This window comes from Ursus maritimus, unplaced genomic scaffold (genome assembly GCF_017311325.1).
Source record: "Ursus maritimus isolate PB19 unplaced genomic scaffold, ASM1731132v1 scaffold_33, whole genome shotgun sequence".
NCBI lineage: Eukaryota > Metazoa > Chordata > Mammalia > Carnivora > Ursidae > Ursus > Ursus maritimus.
Window position 1 is genome coordinate 12888116 of NW_024425897.1, and position 21549 is coordinate 12909664.

The following is a 21549-nucleotide window of genomic DNA, read 5'->3' on the forward strand; positions in this document are numbered from 1 at the left end:
CCTATGACGGGAGGGACACCTCTATCCTGTCTCTGCTATGACCCCAAAACCCAGCACAGGGCTGGCAGACAGCAGGAGTTTTGCATTTGGGAGTGAGAGAGTTGGAAGGGCACAGGTAATTTTGCTGCTGAGCCCCAGAAGAAGAGATTGCTGCTCAGAGAAACCAAGGCTTGCCCAGAGTAACAAGAAAAAGCATAATTTAAAGGAGTGTATTGCAAAGTGGAGTCTCTGGGTCTCAAACGCAAAGGCCTACAAGGCCAGACAAATGGGTAAGTGCCAAGTGAGAGGAACACAGAACACACATAAGGCTAAGTGGCAAGAGACTCTCAGGGCCAGAGGTCATTTGGAGAGGAAGAGACTGTGGTCAGCCGCAGTGGGTCCTGTCTGCAGGGAGCACACTACCTGAATCTGGCCACACGGCTCCCTTACAGGAATGTGGGACCGGATGACCAGATACTCTACTTTTTTTTTTTTTTTCCAAAGTAATCTCTCCAGCCAATGTGGGGCTCAAACCCACAGCCCCAAGATCAAGAGTCACATGCTCTACCAATTGAGCCAGCCAGGTGCCCCAGATACTCTACTTTTTGAAGAAACATGAGGAATCTGGCTTTTTACATTATTTCTCCCAATTAAAAAATGTGGGTGTCCATTTTAAGTTAAAAAAAAATACTGTGTGGGCAATTTTCTGTGGGCATAATGTAACCCCTAGGTGACCAAATTGTTACCTCTGTTCCATATCGAGAGACTAATTTAAATTCTGAAACACATGTAATTCCAAACAGTATTTACATCTAGTACAAAGATATCCTCTTTCACATCGCCTAACATGTAAGGTCCCCCTGGAGTTGTGCAGTGTCCAACCGATACAAATGTATGTGGCAGCCCTGATATGTAACTCTTGAAGCTGTCACCCCCCCCACCAGTCCAACTCCATAGACATGCCAACGCCCTTCCCCCCACATCCATTCTATTCTCTGGACCATAAGGAAAAGTGTTTCACCTGTCTTGGGCCCAAGATGCAGCAAGGCCATCAAAGGGAGGTTCTAGCTATCATGACCAGATTTGCTCTGTCCTCTAGGGTGGTGAAATTCCGTCGCACGGGCGAGAGTGCAAGGTCAGAGGATGACACGGCTTCGGGAGAGCATGAAGTCCAGATTGAAGGGGTCCGCGCAGGCCTAGAGGCTGTCGAGCTGGACGATGGGGCAGCTGTGCCCAAGGAGTTTGCCAATCCCACTGACGGTGAGAGAGCTCTGCAGTTGGGACATCAGCCTGGCCCACAGTCAGGGGCTCTAAGGTGCCAGAGTGACCTCCCCAGATCGTGCTCTCAGAGGCTTCTAGTGAAGGGGCAGGTAGGAGGGCTGGGAGGGCCCAGAGGTGACCCTGGAAGCGTGGGCTGGGCCTCCATGGCTTCCTCCAGCAGATAAGGTTACATCACAATCCCGCCAGTCAGCTGCACTGCATAACCCTCAGCTGAGGACAGCAGCAACAATGATGGTGACAGTGCTGATGACGACGCTGGTGGTGGGGATGAGGGTGACGATAACCATGGTGACAGGAGCAGCTGACATAGGCTGAGCATTTACTCCGGGCCAGGCACCGCGCAAAGCCCTTTACACATATGACCCATTTCATCTTCACACCAGTTCCAATTCGAAATATTATGCTCCTCTTCCCCATTTTGCAGGAGAGAAAACTGAAGCACAGAAAGACTCAGTATCTTGCCCAGGGTCACACAGCTGAAAATTAGCGAAGCTGGGCGCACAGCCAGGCAACCCGGCCTCAGAGCGCATATTCTAACCTTGTGCTCCTCTGAGTAGAGCTGGTCAAACAAGAGACCTGAGCTGGGGCCTTCGGACCTGGTCTCCCCTCACACATGATGCTGATGGACGAAAACATTCCACGCATCGCCGAAAGGCCTGAGATTCCCAACATGAGAGAGGGTTAAGGCCTTAAACCCAAAGCCTGGCTGGGGTGGGAGATCTACAGAGGCAGTGGCCGGGGAGGGACAGGCCGTGGTTTGGGAGCAGCGGCTTTACTCCCGGGCTGATCTGGGCTCAGCTCCCAGAGCCATACTGCGGCCGCTGCGTGACGCTGGGCAAGTCATGTCTTCCTCTGCAGCATGGAGCTGGGGCTGGCCCTGAACGAATAGCTGAGACAGGGACTAAATGGGACGGTGTACGTCAAGGTCTTCGTGCAGTGCCTGGCCCACGGTGAGCAATCAGACACACACCATTGTTTTATGTATTACTCTTCTTCCTGATGACTCTCCAGGACTCGCTCTGCTTTCTCCTCCGTATTTTTGTACTGGAGGAAACCAGCCCCTGCTGATGTGATAAATGCCAGCTCACACTTCTGGAGATGATGATTGATGCAAGAGGCCCATGATTGAAATTCTACAAAGATGACAACTCCCAGCAGGGGCTGATGAGAGCCTCGGAGGCAGCCCACATTAGGGCCACCCAGCGCGCTCCTTTAGTATTTTTATTTTGTAATTAACTTTTTTTGGAAACCCTTGTAGATTTACAGAAAAGTGGCGAACATAGTTCAGAGAGCTCCCACATACCCTTCATGCAGCTTCCCCTGGTGGTAACATCTCACCCAGCCACCATGCATTTGTCAAAACGAAGAAATGAACACCGGTGCCGTGCTGCTGACTAAACCCCAGACTTCATTCAGACTTTGCCAGTTTTTCCAGCAGTGTTGTTGCAGGACACCGTCCAGCCTACTAGATTGTGTTTAGTCTTTCCATATTTTCCAAAAACACTTATTAGCATATCAATTATATCCTACTTTTTCTGAGCACGCAAATAACACACGTTGCTTTGGAAAGCATTTCAACACCAGAGAAAGGTACGATGTGGGAGGGTGAGTGCCATCCTCAAAGATGACTCTGTTAATAGTTTGTGGACATTCAATCTTAATTCCCCTGCACAGCGCGCGCGCGCACACACACACACAATCTAATTTTATCACAAAGACCGCTCTTAACGACGCATACCTCTCCCCAGTTACGTTTTCGACTTCACAATATAATGTGGACAACTTTCCATCTGAGTGCAGTGGCATTTGGCTTTTAAAAAGTCTTTCTTGGGGTGCCTGGGTGGCGCAGTCGTTAAGCGTCTGCCTTCGGCTCAGGGCATGATCCCGGCGTTCTGGGATCGAGTCCCACATCAGGCTCCCTGCTCCGCTGGGAGCCTGCTTCTTCCTCTCCCACTCGCCCTGCTTGTGTTCCCTCTCTCACTGACTGTCTCTCTCTCTGTCAAATAAATAAATAAAATCCTTAAGAAAAAAAAAAGAATGGGGCAGAATTATTATTAAAAAAAAAAAAAGTCTTTCTTTCCCAATCACGGAAGCGATACATCGTCAAAGAGCTGAAATCTCGTAGGATCTGTCTCCTCCTCTTTCCACAGACAACAAAAATGAAACCATGCGTGAAGTTTGGTATACATTCCATGCACCGACACATACATCCATCCATAGGCATAGGCAAACACATACACACAGGCGTGCACATTTCCGAGAAGAGACTCACCAAATAAGCTTCCCGTTTTGCTCTGTTTTTAAAAATTAATACTATGTTGGGTGCATCTTTCCATATCTGCATTCTTTTTAACAGGCAAGTCATATTTCATGATGTGGATATGCACACATGTGTATATGATTATGGTATATATAATAATTTACCTAACAAATCCCTGTTGACAGACTTTCTGGGATTTCCAGTTTTCCCTTTTACAAACAATGCTGCCGTGAACTTTGTAGCAAAGTATCTCTTCACAGTTGCGGGACAGCATTTCTGGAAGTAGCGTGTGCTGCCTTTACTAAGCTTGGCTGTAGACCACCCCCCCCAGACCCCTCCATGTGAGGATAACTGTGGGAGGTACTCATTCCTTCCTCCACTGTCCCTCTCTCCTTTCCAGATACTTTCATGGTGGAAGATGCCGTGGAAGCCATTGGGTTTGGGAAATTTCAATGGAAGCTGTCTGTCCTCACCGGCTTGGCTTGGGCAAGTATTGCTGGGGGCGGTGACCTCACATTCAGTCTCCAAGAAAACTCACGCTGCTCCACTGGCTTCCAGGGGCTATAAGAAGGGACATAGCTCCCTCCACATGGAGCCTTTGCTTGAATCCACAAAAGTTTATGCTGCGTGATCCCGGTGATCACGAAGGCCGGCCCTTGGCGGGAGTTTGGGTGTAGTTGGCCAGGGCTCTCAAGGTGGAGTTGAAGCTTCTGGCTAAATTAAGTGGTTGTCAGCCCTATGGGACTCAGGGCTGCCATGAGATTATGATGCCGTCTGCGGAGTTCACCCTAGATAAACATGCACAAATAAAAATGTGCCTCCTGCTTCAAGAGGTCCATGACCCCTTGTTAAAAACCCCCTCATCTACCTCTAGCCTAGAACACGTCTAGGCCTTTAACAGAGCTGAAACTGACTTTTGCGAATGCTGCAAGATGGTGGCCTACCTACCTGTTTTTTTCAAATGGATCTCCAGTTTCCCCACATCTTTGCCCCCGCCCCCCTCATTTAAAAAGCCACCTGTATTATCCATCACATTCCCACGGCCATGCGGGGCTGCTTCTGGTCTCTCATTTCTGTCTCGTCTCATAAAGGTACCATGATGTGTAATTACTGGGACTTCCTGGTACGTGTTACTGTATTAAAAGGTCGCACTTGCTCAATATACTGACAGTTCTGCCGGAGGTTTATAAACCAAAGATAAACTGCTCTTTAATTGAGCTAAAGAGAAAAGATCCTTGTCTCTCGACCTGTACAAAAAGTTTTTCTTGGATCCTAGAAATATAATGTTTCAGCTCTTCGTTTGGGGAATGCCCCTGTTGTTTTCAACACACGCACGCGCACGCGCAGAATGTTAAATGCCTATTGGTCAATTCCCGCAGGGCACCGTACTGTTTGAACTACTGGACCTTTCCGCGTGTTTTGATGCGCCGTACGGCGCCCAGCGGCCAGTAGACCAGGGGTGTTCTGCATGCTGTCCCGGGGGGACACGGACTTGGGCGCGGCCGGCCCCAGCCCTGGGCAGATCCCGGCCTTAACGATGTTTGCTTCCTCCCTGCAGATGGCCGATGCCATGGAAATGATGATCCTGAGCATCCTGGCGCCCCAGCTGCACTGCGAGTGGCGACTCCCCAGCTGGCAGGTTGCACTGCTGACCTCGGTAGGCAGCCCTGCAGCTCTCTCCTGTCGCGCGCTTGCGCGGTCAGGACGTCCCCTAGGGCCTTCTGTGGGGCGTCTCCCTTAAGCCCTGGTTGGAAACAATGGGACCCCAGCTTCCTTTACGCCGCTGTGCACCTCACATATCCCGCAGGTTTGCAGCCAACGCTGCCTCACCCTGGGGTCCCATGACCTGGGGTCCCAGACCTTCTGCTCAATTGCCGGGAAGTTGGAACCCACCTGCCCATAAACCTCATAATCTCACTTGACGGCAAAAAGGAGATGCCAGTTCCTCTCGCACTGTTCCTGACACATGGTAGATGTTTCATAAATCGTAGGGAGCACTGCTCCCTGAATTAAGACTTGACGGAGAGTGAGGGAGAACCCTCCATACCTGTAGCAACCCTTTAAAAGGGAGGGGAACAGCCAGGCTAAATAAGAGGGTAAGAATAATGGTACAAAAGCTAATATTTCACGAGCTCTTACTGGGCAAAGGGCTTTACATATATTGCATGCAATCCATTCATGCTATATATTATGCTCTTTAATCCTCACAACCCTAGGAGGTAGGTACTATTATTAGCTGAGGAAAATGAGGCACAGAGAGGTTAAGTCATTCACAAAAGGTCACACAGCCTAGCTCCTGGCAGAGTACGGTCATTGCTAACCAGGAGTACCTCCCAGAATGCTGTAACTGTTCTGGAATGGCCTAAGCGCCTTCAGCAACCAGGCCTGGTATTAGCAGTAAAGTTGTACAGCCCCATGGAGGGAATTTTATAAACACATACACCTGTCTTTTGTGGTTTAGTCACCTAGACCTGTGTGTGACCTTGAGTGAGGCGCCACGGCTCTATTTCATCTCCTGCAAAATGGGGGTGATAATGCTTTTTTCTCTGCAAGTGAGCAGCCCAATACATACAATGCTTAGCGCAGGGTAGGGGTTGAATAATTGCTACTTCTCGCTTGTACTTCTGATTCTCACTGATACCCCTGAAGCATACCCACAGGGCTGTGTTTTTGCAGTGTGGAGCCTTTTTTGCCATTTACTGAGCACTTACTGTGTGCCAGACTCCGTGCTAGGGTTTGGCAGGCATTATCTTTGTAACCGTCTCAACCCTGTGAGAGAGGTGCTCTTATCACTCCCATTTCCACAGATATGGAAACGAAGGCTCTGAGAGGTATGATGACTTGCCCAAGCTCACACAGCCTGTAAGGGGCAGAGGCAGAATTGAAATCCAGGTTTGTAAGATGCAGAGTTCCCACTCCCAGCCATTGCCCTGGACTACTTCCTTATGGTATAAAATTTGGACTCATGGGCTTGGTAAAGTCGTGAAGTTTCATGGTCAAGCTTCTGTGGAAAAGTTAGAAGACAGCAGAAGTTGCTTTACCTGCATAAGGTACTAAGGAGGATAAGAGGGAGCTGCGTTGTTGTCAGAGGAAATACGGTGCATGATTACCGTAATCACTGTGGTATAAACTAGTGTTCTGCTGTGTCTGGGGAGGGAAAATGGGGGAATTGCGTGTTTGCAGGGGGATGCTTAATCTGCCAGGGTGCAGGGATATCCCTTAGCACATGATTAAGGCAACACTTCACCCCAAGACAGCAATCTTCAAACATTTTTGCTCTGAGTTATCTAGAAAAGAATTTTCTAAAAACTACCCAGGCCCCAGGACTCTCCTAGGTTTTAAAATTGACATTAAACGGCTTTATTTTATTTTTATTTTTTTAAACTTTTTTGACATTCAATATTGTTTTTTAAAATCTTTTTAAAAGTTTTGTTTATTTAAGTCATCTCTTCACCCAATGTGGGGCTCGAACTCACAATCCCGAGATCAAGAGTCACACGCTACTCTGACTGAGCCAACCAGGTGCCCCAAGGTTAAATGTTTTTAAATTGTAGGTTGCAGATTCTACGATTTCTGGTGTGTTGAAATATTTTTAAAAATTGAATAAGATTTCATATCATGTTTTAAAATATGTCCAATGGAATTGAAATACTTTTACTCACCAACCTCTAACATGAATACGGTCTTCCGAAGTATTTGGAAATTTTGCGTTGTCTTGTTTTCTTCTCGGACTGGCATTTCCATTCGCTATCTCCACGTTTTATCATAGATGTTTTACTCTGCTCGAAAGCATGCTGTTTATCACCTGTCAGAATTTTCCGGGACAAAATACATAAACTTTAAATTATTGTTTTTAATTTTCTGAGCTCATAAGGCTCTTAAGTGCTGACATTTTTCTCCCGCACTGAGTTATCACGATAGTTTTTAGTAATATGCAATAGATCAAAACAAGAATTACTTTGGATATCTAATTGTTAAACACAAGTGAATTTTTATCAGGAATGTCCCTCTTAAAGAGTGGTGTGGAGAGTCTCCCAATTACATCCCATATTCTTGGGTGATTACTTTCTATGAAAGTCAGATAGGGCTTAGCAGCAATTCCTTTCCTATTTTTCATTTTTACTTTGTTTCATATAAAAATCGAGCGGGGACTGAAGGAGTTTTGTAATAACTCAATAAACTAATGCCACTTAGTGGGTTTTTTTTTTTTTTCAGCAACTTCCAAGTTATATGCTGAAGAAGCACACAGCAACTGCTTATTTTTTTTTTAAGATTTTATTTATTTATTTGACAGAGAGAGAGACAGCCAGCGAGAGAGGGAACACAAGCAGGGGGAGTGGGAGAGGAAGAAGCAGGCTTCCAGGGGAGCATGGAGCCCGATGCGGGGCTCGATCCCAGGACCCTGGGATCATACCCGGAGCTGAAGGCAGACGCTTAACGACTGAGCCACCCAGGCGCCCCAGCAACTGCTTATGAAAGATCATTTTTAGTGATCTAATTTGCTGGCAGCTGGATTAGGCTCTCTTTCAATTTGGTTAAAAATAATAAAAAGGAATTGGAAGCAAGATGACTCACAAAAAGATTTGTGACTTGTCATCAGTGTCCCTTTGGAGGTGTCCTGGAGGGTTTAACATCCAAGCATTGCCCTGTGATGTGGAGGTAGTGGGAAGCAAGAGGAGGTGGTTGAGAAACGGAGAGTGGGGCAGGGCACAGGCGAGACCCCTAGCCTGTTCTCAGGAAAGAGTCTGTATGGAAGTTGAGAACCTGGAAATTGATTCCTTTAACACTGTCGTGTCTGTGTAACCCCCATTTACAGCCTGCTGTCCCAGGACATGCTTGCAGTTTGGGGGTCAGACAGCCTTCACTTCTTTGGGCCTCATTTGCCTTATCTGCAAAATGGGGATGATAACGGCACCCATCTCATAGGGCCACCGCAGACATTAGGTAAAATGTGAGTACAAAACCTTGAGCGTGCTGTACTTGGAAGGGACAAGGATAGGACACAGGAATGAAAGCTCCACTCAGATTTCCTGGGTTTAGGACCTGGTTCTACCCTCTCCTCCCAGGATACTGAGGTTTCTTAACCCTCTGAGCCTCCGGCTCGCCATCTAGAAAATGGGTATGATAATTCAAACCTCATCAGCTCTGTTCAAAAATTAACGAGGTTGGGGCGCCTGGGTGGCACAGCGGTTAAGCGCCTGCCTTCGGCTCAGGGCGTGATCCCGGCGTTCCGGGATCGAGCCCCACATCAGGCTCCTGCGCTATGAGCCTGCTTCTTCCTTTCCCACTCCCCCTGCTTGTGTTTCCTCTCTCGCTGGCTGTCTCTATCTCTGTCAAATAAATAAATAAAATCTTAAAAAAAAAAAATTAACGAGGTAACAGTGAATTGCGGGGCACACTGTGAGCACTCCATGCGTGTTTCCTCTTACAAATAGCTTACGGTTCTCATCCCAACCTCTGTCTTCTGTTTCTCGCACCCTCCAAACCCTACCTTTGATCTTTTCTTAGCAAGAGGGCGAGACATTTCTGTGGTACGGCGGGAAGTTGGTAAGACGCTAGCTCTGTGGTTATACTGCCCGATTCCAGCCCAGGCTGTACCGCTTACACCTGTGTGACCCTGGCCAAGGGACGTCCCCTCTGTGAGTCTCGGCTTCCTCATCTGTCCCATGGGGATAATGGTATCACCCACCCCACAGGATGGTAGTGAGGCTTAAACAATAACATGAAGCACACAGAACAGTGTTGTACCTTCGTGGGCTCTCAGCCAATGTTGGCTCATTAGCGTTACTGGGATGTGATGTCACAGGTTCGTGTCGTTGTTCCTTTCCTCTGCGATGCTCCGTGTCACTGCCTAACAGACCCTGTCTTTCCATCCACAGGTGGTCTTTGTTGGCATGATGTCCAGCTCCACGCTCTGGGGAAACATCTCAGACCAGTACGGCAGGAAAACAGTAAGGCGACCTCTCCTAAGTGCATGTCCTCTGGGTTATCTCCATGGTGGCGTTGACAAGTAGCAAAACAATGCTGCTTAGCATTTGGGAGGCCCGAGTAGCTCTGTCAAAATGCAATGAGAAGACATTGCTCTGAGGCCGTGGAATCTTGAAATCACACGTGCCTGGTGGGGCCGAAGCATGTACATTTCAGAATGCAGAAGATGCTATGGGTGCCCACCCCGGTCCCCTTGGCACTCACCATTCCCTTACACGAGGCTGGGGGCAGTCAAGGGCTGGCGGCTAAAGACACCAACTTGCTTGCCCTAAATGAATCATCTCTCAATCCCGGCAGCATTGAGCTCCGGGGCCCACCATGGGAATCTGCTCACGAAGGTACCCCCGAATTGTCTACCTTCCCCACCCCTCCTGGGATCACCACTTAAATAAACTGCTTGTACTAGAATTCTTGTGTCAGGGTCTGCTTTGGGGGAAACCCAGCCTCAGATATGAAGTGGGTTTGTAAACATGAAGGAAGGGGGGAACTTACAGGTCTGGCACCCCATTGAGCTCTTACTATTTTATTTGCTTGTTACTTCATGGTCCCTTTTGCATTTTATGCTGCTCTTGCTTTGCTAGGCTGCACCTGGGTTCTTTGAATGATTCAGCATGTGAAGCTACAGTCCTCCAAACTATAAACGTGGGCCTGATGGGAGAAAAGATCTCTGTCGATCTAGGCAAGCTCTACTTGGTTAAGTGTCCTGTTCAGGGCTAATAGTGCAATTCTGAGTGATAGCACCCCTGACGGCTTTGTTGTGCTCTTTCCGGGACTCTCCTCTTTGGTCTGCAGCTTCTCCAGAGGTGGGGCAGTGTAGTTGGTTACATGCTTGGGCTCTGGAATCAGGTGGATCTGGGTTCAGTCGCGACCCTGTCACTCCTGGCTGTGTGGCCTCGGGCAAGTGAATTGACCTCTCTGAGCATCAATTTCCTCCTATGTATAAAGAAAGAAAAAAATAACAGAGTCTACATTGGCGCGTTCGTTGAGAGCCACGGTATGAGTGACTTTGTACAATGCCAGGCACATCAGGGGCACAGGACACATGTGAGCTGGCATGGCAATGATGGCATTTCTGACAAGTTCCCAAGGGATGCTGACGCTGCTGGTCCTGGGCCCATTCTTGGAGAACTATTGACTTAGACTAGTGTAGATATCTAAACAAACTTTGAATTCTATTAGGAAGGAAGAAGGGAGATATGGATGCTGAGGGGTAACAGGTGGGGTCCACTGTAATCAGCATGCCATGGACTGAAAATAACACAGTGTCTTGTATGGTGGGTCCTGTACCAAGCATGATACATGCGATAGCTCACCAAAACCCCGGTACCATTATCAATCTGATTTTACAGAAGGGGAAACTGAGGCACAGGGTGTGGGCGACTTGCCCAAGCCACACAATTTGTATGTCACAGACCCGGGTCTCACTCCTTCTAAGCCTAGACTCTTGCCTTAACCATGATGCTAGTGGAATCTTAGATGTGCATTCAATGTACGTTGGCTCAATGGATGGATGGAGAGATGGATGGTTGAACAGTGCAGTCCAGCTGCAGCCCCTCCCATTGTGGCTGGACAGGAAACACGTGGGCCAGCAGGCACCTGCAGACACTGACTTATAAAACCACCAAGAAATGGCTGGGGCAGGACCAGAGGTGCCCAAGCTGGGAAACCAAACTGCAGCCATTTTAGCGCAGGGGCTCTTGGTTGGTTTTAGAGGCTGGGGAGGTCAGCTGGGAAGACCTCTCCAGGCCTCCCAAAGAGAAGAGAACCTGGATGACTCTGGTTTCAGGCCGTAGCTCTCTAAACTCTGCCCATACACCCCCTCCCACCCCCTTCCTTTTTCTGGAGGGTGTGAGTCATTGCTTCAGCAATTTTCTGGTTGGAAGATAGAGCAGAGCCAGAGCTGGAGGGAGGGAAGGAAGAAGGAAGGAAAGAAGGGAAAATACCTCTTAAAGCAGAGCCATTCTTCCGCAGGGCTGCCGCAGTGAGACTCTAAATGTGTGGCTGAGGCTGGACCTAACATTAGCCTTCGCAGTTTTAAAATAATCAAAGGAGAAAGCTCTTCTAAAGTCCTCACGTGGCTTCTTCCTGTGCAGCCTGGGCATGGGGTGGACGACTCGTCCCTCTGTCTCTGGCTAAACACATTTCTAATTTACTTGTTCTTGAGGCAAACATGCATATGCACACAAAAAAATGCAGGCTCCCGTAACAAGGAACTTTACTGTGCCCCAAATTCTGTTACCCAGTTGCTGAATCATGAAGCCACGAGGAATACAGCCGGGAAGGAGTGAAAACACCTGCACTTGGAGCCTCCGTCGGCCACTGGCTGACTAAAGCAAGTTACTCGCCCTTCTCGGGGCCTCCGTTTCCTTACTTATGTCAGAGGAGATTGGATTAGTAATAGCTGATAGTAACAGCTACCATTTATTGAGTTCCTGAAACTAAAGGGCAAATGGGTGCGTCGTCCCTTCCGTCTGTTCCAGTCAGTCAGTAGGGGATGCCAGACACATGGATTTGAGGAGTGGGAAGGCTCAGGGGGACCGTGCTGTGATCGATTAGTGATGTCTGCCAGGGGCGGGAGGGCGGGGCCAGGTGAGTGCCGTAAAGCCTGAGAGGAAGGTAGCTGTGCCTGCTTTGCTCCCTGAGGTGGCTCCGGGCCCCTGGCGGAGCACCTGTCTTATAGCAGACACTCTATGAACCCTTCTCGAGTGGCTGGGCTGGATGGATGAAAATCGGATCTCCCTGTTGCCACTTTCTGCCGCTCTCCCATCCTCTCCAGACCAGCAAGTAACTTTACTGATGAGTGTTCTCTGTTTACCGAGAAGCCCCCAAAGGTCGTTAGCTTATGATCCTGACATCCCTCGGAAGAGCGTGCTGATTCTGCCACCATCGTCAGTCGTGCCAACGGAATTCCCAGGAGGTAACCCCATGGGACGTAGATGTCTTCGTGTTATGATAAGAAGGAGAAAACTATAGCTCAGCTTTTAGAAAGATTCCTAGGAGGGTTTTCAGTAATGCCATTTACTGAATCTTGTGAGTTGCGGACACATTCTAGCAACTTCTAGAACAGTAGTTCTCGGCCGGGGAGGGAGTGGGCAGATTTTTGTCTCCCCCTTCCTCCCAGGGACACTCAGCAATGTCTGGAGACGTTTTTTTGGATGTCACAATGGAGGGGAGGGGTGCTCCTGGCATCTAGCAAGTCAGAGATTCTGCTCGGTTTCCCAGAGTCCACAGGACAGTCCAAACTGTGAAGGGTGCCAGGGTTGAGAAACCAGGCTGCAGAGCGAAGGCCCAGGTGATGCCAAGTTGCACTGTTGTGGAGAGTTCATTCTGGGTCGTCTCATTGCGACACCTGGGACTGCGCCGCCCTAATTCCCCATTTACCTCTGGTGCTCATTTGGGCAAATGAAATGCTAACGTGACATCCTTGTGAAAGCGTGGGCTCTGAGGTCAGACTGCTAAGGTTCAAATCCCCGCTCCTCGGCAGATAGGTTGCATAACCCTGAACAAGTTACTCGACTGCCCTGTGCCTCAGTTTCCTCATCTATTAATGGGCTGATGATAGTCTCTCTTCCACAGAGGTGTTCTAGGAGTCAATGGGACTTTGCACAGAAAGCTCTGGGCCCAGAGGACGCAATTCATAAATGCCCATTATTCCTATCATTTGCTAAGCTCATGACCGTTAATGGAAATACCCGTGTTAAAATGCAGGTATGCCTGGCTGCAGAATCCACATCCGTGGCTGCTGGGGGACAAAACTGAATTGTCCCCCCGAATTCAGTTAAGCAGTTCGACATTCATCCGTTTCAAACAGATGAAGCCTGAGAGGGTGCCTATAGAGTGGTCCTCTAGCTCTCCCCACCAGAGAGACGACAAAGCGCCCCCAGACTGCAACCCCCCCCCCTTCTCTGCATGGAATTCTGGCCCAACCGCAGGGAGGATGGATCAGGTTCTAATTATAAAGCTTCTGTAGAACTCCTCCAGAAACAGAGGGTGAGCTGGGCAGCTGGCGAGCTTTAGCAAGTGCCAAGAATCTCCTCCTAGCTCCTTGATCTGCCTCCACCCAGCTGGGAGGCTTCTGGGAGGGGGTCCTCTGCATGACTTTGCAAGGGACTCCCCTAAGGGTTAGAACTCAGTGGACGACTTTGACTCCCAGGAAGTTTCTACACCCTGGGGGCTTATGGTGGCCTCACAAAGGAAGGGCAGCTGTGGGTGTGTGGCCTTGCCGGGGTGAAGATGCTCCATCCCCTCTGTTGAGCGAGCGAACCTTAAGCAAATTGTTTCGCCACTCTGAGCCTCAGTTTCCCCATCTGTAAAATCGGCTTGACAAGAGCAATAGTTCAGAGGGTTGCTGGGAGGGTTGTATTAGAAATGTAGGTAATGCACTTAGAACAGTGTTTACTGACGCGTGGTTAGCCCGTGATCCATCGTAACTATTATTGGCTGCGACTCAAAGAAGAAACGTTTCAGAATATGATGAGGTCACTAGCTAGTTCAAAGACGATAGGTTCTTGTCATCTGTAAGGAGGGGAAAGGAGGTGGCTGGCAGGAAACAGGCCTCACGTCTCAATATTTTGAAGATCCCCAGGCCTCCTTGCCCCATGACTGTTTTCCTTGTCCTGGGCATGCCTGGGCAACACCAGGGGCGCTGAGTCGACAGCCTTCCAGGGCTGAGCAATGCTCCTGATGATGACATCAGCATGCTCCCTTTGGAGGCTGCAGACCTGGCACCCAAGTGGTGGCAAGACCCTCAGCTTCTTGGAGCAGAAGCTTAAAGCCTTTCCAGGCTACAGGTTGTAAACCAGTGAGCCATGAACCCAGCATGGCCTACAGATGTGTTTTATTTAACCCATGTAATGCTGTACAGGATTTTGAATCAGTTGCCTCTGTTTCAAAAATAATGTATTTTGCATAAAAATAGAGTTGTGGGTTGGTTTTTTGTTGGTTTGTTTTAATTGGGCTATCTGGCAACCTGGGGTCCACATTCTGTGATGGCAACTTTTGGCTAGACAGGCCAAGGTCTCTTACATTCAGCCAGACCCACCTGTCCTTGCTGGATGATACCCTCATGTATGTACTCTGTCAGAGGCAACGGGAGCCATCAAAGGCCCAGGAGGAGGGGAGTGGCTCATTCAAAGTATGGCATTCGGGGTTGGCAGTCCTGACTCCAGGTTTGACTCTGCTGATCCTGGACAAATCACTCAACTACTTTGACCCTCGCTGTGCTGATTTGTAAAGTGGGAGTGGAAATAGCAGCCTCTTTCCACAGGCTACTGTGAGGACCCAGTGTAATGATGGGACAGGAATTTACGAAGCAGGAATAAAAGGTCCATGAAGTCAGAGATGCTGGCTGTCACATTCCCTGCTAGAGCCCAAGACAAAGTCCAGTGTTTACCAAACAGCAGGTACTCAATGTATGCATGGCCAAGGGATGAATCAATGAATAATAGTATCTTGACTGCCAGGCATGTGACAGGTGCTCAATAAATGCATATTGAACAAATGATTGAATGAATGTTGCATATCATTCATTTGGTGGTAAGCATACAACAGGTGTCTGATACATGTATATTGAATGAATGAATAATGTATAGCGTTATTTCTAGTGTCTGGCATACAGCAGGCACTTGATATATGTTTACTGTTAAATGAATAATTGAATGAGCAATTTTAATGAATGCATAATGTTTGTGCTTGTATCTCTAGAGCCTGGCATACAGGGGATGCTCAGTAAATGAATATGGAAGGAAGAAAAGGAGAGAGAAAGAGAGGGGAGGGGGGAGAAGGGGCCAACAGTCTGAAAGGCAGGAGAGGTGTTAGGTAGAATGACAAGTGTGGTCAGTGAAAAGCTCAAAAGCCCAGGAGACATTTCTGCAGAGTCTTGAGCAGTGCTCGGGTGGGGCTTGCTGGCAGTGCCCGTGCCTTTGCAGTAGCCATGGTGATACTCACAAATGGATGCTGAGTCCAATTTCCTGGCCATCTCGAAAGCCCTGGCATAGCGGGCAAATGCAGAGCCAGCTGCAGTCTGCTGTGACCCTACAGAACAGGTCACATGCAGGTCTTTGCTGCCTGGCATGGGGTCACGCGGGAACCCCAACGGGATAACGCAGCTCCCAGGCAGTCCCTGGAGGGAGGCTTAGCTCTCAGGCGCCAGTCTGGGTGCCCTCTTCTCTATCCTCTCCTCTCCTCCTGCTCTGTTTTCCCTCTTTTCATTTTCTCTGCTACTGATGTCCTATTTCTTTTTTTTAAAGATTGTATTTATTTATTTGAGAGAGAGTGAGCAAGCCTGAGAGAGAGAGAGAGAGAAGGAGCAGGGCGAGGGGCAGAGGGAAAGGGAGAAGCAGACTCCCCACTGAGCAGAGAGCCTGATGTGGGGCTCCATCCCGGGACGCCAGGATCATGACCTGAGCCAAAGGCAGACGCTTAATGGACTGAGCCACACAGGCACCCCCAATGATGTCCTATTTCTGATTCAAGACTCCTTGGGTTCCAAGGAAGCAAACCCCTCTTAAATTAGCTTAAGCCAAAAGAAAGCAAGTAAGTGTATGTGTGGCAGGTTACTAATTGCATAGTTATGTGTTTTAGGGGTGCAGAAGTGTTGCTTTATTCTTGTTACAATAGAGCCAGAACTCCCTAGCCTTTAAAAATTCCTATCCTACCTGTTTGGTTATATACTTAATATCTCTCTTCATACCAATTTCGTTTAAAAAACAAAACAAAACAAAAACAAAAAAACAACGCACCTGGATGGCTCAGTAGGGTAAGTGGCCAACTCTTGATTTTGGCTCAGGTCATGATCTCAGAATCCTGGGATCAAGCCCCACAACCAGCTCCATGCTCAGTGGGGAGTCTTCTTGAGAGCCTCTCTTTTCCTCTCCCTCTGCCCTTCGCCCCCAATCCCGAGTGCTCTTTCTCTAAAATAAATAAATCTTAAAACAAAACAAAAACAAAAACCCTTCAAATGCATGTTTTTGAAAAAGGAAGCTTTATGTAGAGTCTTAAATAAGAAATCAGTAGCAATTGCCCTAAATAGGAAATATCTGCAAAAATAAATACAATGAAAATAAAGTTACTAAATTCTAGTCGGTTAGGGTTGCCCCCCCACCCTGTTTGTTAAAAATAGTGATTAGTGGCTGTTTTAAATGTGTTAAAGACAGACTAGCTCCACATGGGTACTTGCTCTTGGACATAATCAGATGAAATAAATGAAAAAGAAATCACTTTCTTTCAAGCTAATTCAAGTTATTTCAAATATTCCCTTTCCCACTTATAATCATTTTCCCAGAGACTGGAAATCATCTGGCAGACCTCCAGATTTCCTCTCTAGTCCCTTCTAATTCATTTTAATTTTTTAAAGTTTATTTAAGTAATCTCTACACCCAGCGTGGGGCTTGAACTCACAATCCCGAGATGAAGAGTCGCGTGCTCTTCCGACTGAGCCAACCAGGCACCCCATTTCATTTTAATTTTAAAGCTAAAATCAGGGGGCGCCTGGGTGGCTCAGTCGTTAAGCGTCTGCCTTCGGCTCAGGGCGTGATCCCGGGGTCCTGGGATCAAGCCCCACGTCGGGCTCCCTGCTCCACTGGGAGCCTGCTTCTTCCACTCCCACTCCCCCTGCTTGTGTTCCCTCTCTCATTGGCTGTCTCTCTCTCTCTGTCAAATAAATAAAATCTTTAAAAAATAAAAATAAAGCTAAAATCAGTGTGCTTCACCCTTTCCTCCTGAAGTGTCCCCTTGAGTGAACTCAAGGCTGGGTCTGGGAAAATTACTGTGGAGAGAGACTGGCCCAGACACCCTGTTGCAGGTCTAAAATCCACATAAAATTTGTGTTCTACTCCATAATGTGTTTGGTGTTGGCTTTGATAAAAAAAAAAAAAAAAGGAACAAAAACATTTTAAATTGCTTTCACCCTTATTTTTTTCTCAGTCTCTAAGAGTAATTAACAGTGCAGGAATGTGCATGTTTGCCTTGCCACGTTTTGTCCCTATAGGTGCTTCTCAACCCAGCAAATGCAATGTTCCTTTTACTTAGAAATTACTACAAAAACTTTTAATAATGCCCCTTACTTATCCAGAAATAATTTCAAAAATAAAATAGCCACTCGTATAATCTTTAAAAGAAACCAGGTAAAAAAATAATAATAATAAAATAAATCAGGTATAATGCCCCAAGTTTGATGTAATGGAGGATTTTTTTAAAGGAGGCAATTAATTAGATAAGGTTTATTTTCAGTACACAAATATGCCTGCACAATTGCCTAGGTAATAAAAGGAAGTAGTTAATATTTGTCCCTGATTAGAAATAAGCTTGATTTTAACTGAATTTTGTCGATGCTTTTTTCCTTATATTTGACATTTTGAAATAGGTTTACATCAGTCTATTCATAGACAGACATAGAAAGCCAGTGAACGCGGATACTGAAGTGTTCCCTTAGTGGCTCAAATACCATATGCAGCGTTGCTATTGACAACATGGCTTTCTGAAATGACGCACAATTTTGTAAAGTTCCGGATAAAACCACACACAAACTTCCTTTGACTTACCTAGACANNNTTCCTGCAAAATTAAGTGTATATTCAAACGATGCCCCTCCCCCCAAATCTTATTTCTGTATCAAATAGAGTGAAGGTCAAGGTGCAAATGATCATAGAGGTTTCACCTGCGTGACAGTCGGGTAGAAAGTTCCATCGGAGATGGTGCAGGATGCAAGACAAGTCTTTGTTGGGTCTCGTGCACTGCGGGGTATCTAACATCTCAGGGCTCTACGTGTTAAATGCCAATCATTGGGACAACCAAGAATGCCCCACAATTTTCCCACACCACCTGCCCCGAAGGGTTGCCACCATCACACAGAGAATCCCTGGCATTCCCTTGGCTGTGTGGATTACTGTCTAGCATGACCCCATTGCTGGCTTTCGACAGGTTCCAGGGCCACGTGGCCTGGAGGTGCTGAGAAGCCCTGTGACTTGGTGTCTTCCTTCTCCGCAGGGGCTGAAGATCAGTGTGCTTTGGACTCTGTACTATGGCATCCTCAGTGCTTTCGCGCCCGTGTACAGCTGGATCCTGGTGCTCCGGGGCCTGGTGGGCTTCGGGATCGGAGGGGTCCCCCAGTCGTAAGTAAATGCCCAGCTCTGGCCATCCAGCAGGATAGCCAGTCAATTATGTTCATGGCCTTTGGCGGGGGGGGGGGTGAGGGGGGTGCAGAGATGATACGCTAGGGCTTCTGGTATCCAGGAGGTATCATGTAGCAGAGAAGAGTACCATTAGCAGTATTGTAATGACTGACCATACAAAAGCAACACAATAGGGGCACCTGGCTGGCTCAGGCAGCGGAGCGTGTGACTCCAGGTCTCCGGGTTGTACGTTCGAGCCCCATTATTAGGTGTAGAGATTACTTAAGCATAAAATCTGAAGGGGCACCTGGGTGGCGCAGTCAATGAGGCATCTGACTCTGGTTTCGGCTAGGGTTGTGACCTCAGGGTCCTGGAATCGAGCCCCATATCGGGCTCCACGCTCAGCATAGAGTCTGCTTGGGATTCTCTCTCCCTCTGTTCCTCCTGCTCTCTCTCTCTCTCTCTCTCCCTCCCTCTCTCAAATAAATAAATAAATCTTTAAAAAAATTAAGTAAAATCTTAAAAAAAAAACACACAACCTAATAGCTAGAAGGCCGTAAATGTGAAATAAGAAGAAGAAGAATAGCTTTAGCATTGATTGGACGTTTCTCTTGGACACATCGCAGCAGCCCCGGGAGGTATGTGTTTATCGAGTGATTGCCATCTCCATTTTACGGTTGAAACCAAGACTCAGTGGGGGAGATCATTTGCCCAAGTCATATGGTATGCGGTGGAACTAAGAACCCGAGTCTGTCTGCCTACAGCATCCATACATATTCTTAACCATCACGAGGGGCACGAGGCCCCTCACCCCCTTCTCACCTAAGCTCGAGGCGGCGTGGGCCTAACCATATGCAAATCAAGTGTTTGTCGGTGGTCTTGTTACGGTAGTGAGAGTAGTCACAGTTGTCGGAAGAAGTCACTCTGTCCTGGGAGATTGGCAGACAATGGCATGTGGGCTGTATCCAGCCTGCTGACTGGTTTTATAAAGTTTTATTGGCACACCCATCATTTACATATTAACTATGCCCATTTTCATATACAGCAACGGAGTTGAGTGGTCTCAGCAGAGACAATATTTACTACCCGGCCCCTTATAGGAAAGGTGCATTGACCCCATCCTAGAGGATGATAATGGCCAATATTTACTGTTTACTAAGAAGCAGGTACTTTTCTCAACAGTTTACCAGATTGTTTCATTTAATCCCCCCCAAATTTCCTAGGTAAATTCTATTATTCATCCCATTTCACAGATACAGAAACGGAAACACAGAGAGGTAAAGTGACTTGCCCCAGGTGACACAGGCAGGAAGAGGCAGAGCTAGAATCTGAACTCAGACCCTCTCACTCCAGAGCCGAGGCCCTGACCATTGCATCGTACTGCCTTTCTATTGAAGATGCAAAGGATTGGGGAAGACCCAGACACAGACTGGGGATGATGTAGGATATTTCATAGGAAGGGACTTGAATGAAAAGAGGAAGCCGTAGCTGAGTCCGAGGAAGGCTAATGGTCCATTCTGGTTAGTTGGTTGGGGTGAGATATATGAGAACAGAAAGCTGAGGCTGGGCAGGTAGACCAGGGCAAGCTTCCTAAAGGTCTCGGATGCCAGGCCAAAGGCACTGGGGAGCCACTAAGAGTTCTTGAGCAGGGAAGGTACTTTAGAAGTATTGATCTGGCCGTGGTGGGTAGGATGGGTTGAAGGTAAGGAATAATAATTCCTGTTGCAATGATTTAGGGAAATTTCCCACAAGGACCAGTTTACTCATTTATTCAACCAGTATGTCTTCAGCAGCTACCATAGAACTGGCCTAGTACTAGCTGCTGGGGATGCAGCAGTGAGCAAGACAGACATGGTCCCTGTTAGAGGCGGGGATCTCGGAAAACAGAATGTGAGATGGAGATTAGCGTGCAAGTGGTTATGGAGATCAGCGCCGGCAAGGGAGGGAGTACAGCTTGAGAAGTTGAGCACAGCTGACCCTGTAGGAGTTCTAGAGCTGGGATGGCTTCTTAGAGTTGTTCCAAAACGAGGCATGGGGGCTGGACTTTAATACCTTCACATCAGCCACGTTGGACATGGGCTGCCCTCAAGGAGGAAGCATGACCTTGGGCAAGGCAGCTACTTTTGGCCAAGGCAGTTCCTGCTAGGGACCCAATTCTGAGCTCTTAGCAGGTCATTCCAGAAGGACTGTGTGCCTTGGTCCTGAGGGGCGAGTCCAGGTGGTATATCACAGTGCCCGCCACAGTCCACCCCTTGCACCTCTTGGATCTTCTTGCTTCATATAATAAGTCCACCCCACCTGGGATCAGTTTCTCCGGGATTCTGGTTGGTCTTTTCCCTAAAAAGACTCAAAAGAGGATGGCTAGTGGGATAAACTACAGTCCCTGCTATTGCTGCTGGCCTCCCGGCTACCACTGATGCCTAGTATCTCCCTCCCTTGCTACTCATTCTAGGTTCCCGTCCCCTCTGGCCAGCACTCCTGCTGATCGAGATGGTTTACCCGGTGGGATGATCCAGACCCCATTACCTGAGTCACCTTGTCCTTCCCAGGCCATAGCTGCTGTTTGTCCATTTAACACCAAAATTGGGCAGGGGGTTACCAAGAGATGTCCAGCGTATCACGTGGGTGTGCCATTAGATAACAGCAGCCCTACCGCCTCCTGATGCTCAGGGTCAGTTCCTCAGACAGAATGCTGACTCTTTTCTTGACACAAGGAACCCAGACTTACTAAGTGGGAGACGTTGCTTAAAGTCGAATGGGATTCTTGCAGGGAGAAGCATGCCTTGGGGGAAGCGTGCCCTCTCTGGGATCCAGGACCTCTAACCCCACAGGTGGGGGAGGTACAAATTCCTCCTCAACCCTTTGATTTCAGAGCGACGTCTTCCTTCCGCGTTGCATTGTATGATGGGCACTGATTTAAGGGTGCATTGT

The 21549-nt window shown here is 48.0% G+C and overlaps 1 protein-coding gene and 1 long non-coding RNA gene across 3 annotated transcripts in view; one reads left to right on the forward strand and one right to left on the reverse strand.

The window, feature by feature from the left end:
* Window positions 1-31: 31 nt before the first annotated feature.
* The window catches only part of LOC103678300 (SV2 related protein), a 51422-nt gene continuing 29904 nt past the window's right edge, over window positions 32-21549 (forward strand). The window contains exons 1-5 of the mRNA XM_008707633.2: window positions 32-1239; window positions 3921-4006; window positions 5079-5177; window positions 9400-9471; window positions 18494-18618. Of these exons, the coding sequence (XP_008705855.1) occupies window positions 939-1239; window positions 3921-4006; window positions 5079-5177; window positions 9400-9471; window positions 18494-18618 (683 nt within the window). The 5' untranslated portion in view covers window positions 32-938. The remainder of the gene's footprint in view (window positions 1240-3920; window positions 4007-5078; window positions 5178-9399; window positions 9472-18493; window positions 18619-21549) is intronic.
* On the reverse strand, window positions 7020-11970 carry LOC121099974. 2 transcript variants are annotated; one of them, XR_005831698.1, is made up of 4 exons: window positions 11452-11970; window positions 10028-10441; window positions 9269-9574; window positions 7020-7325 (listed from the first exon to the last, which is right to left on the reverse strand). It is a non-coding gene; the product is annotated as an uncharacterized LOC121099974 (long non-coding RNA). The 2 variants fall into 2 exon arrangements; XR_005831697.1 differs by having other exon boundaries at window positions 9269-10441.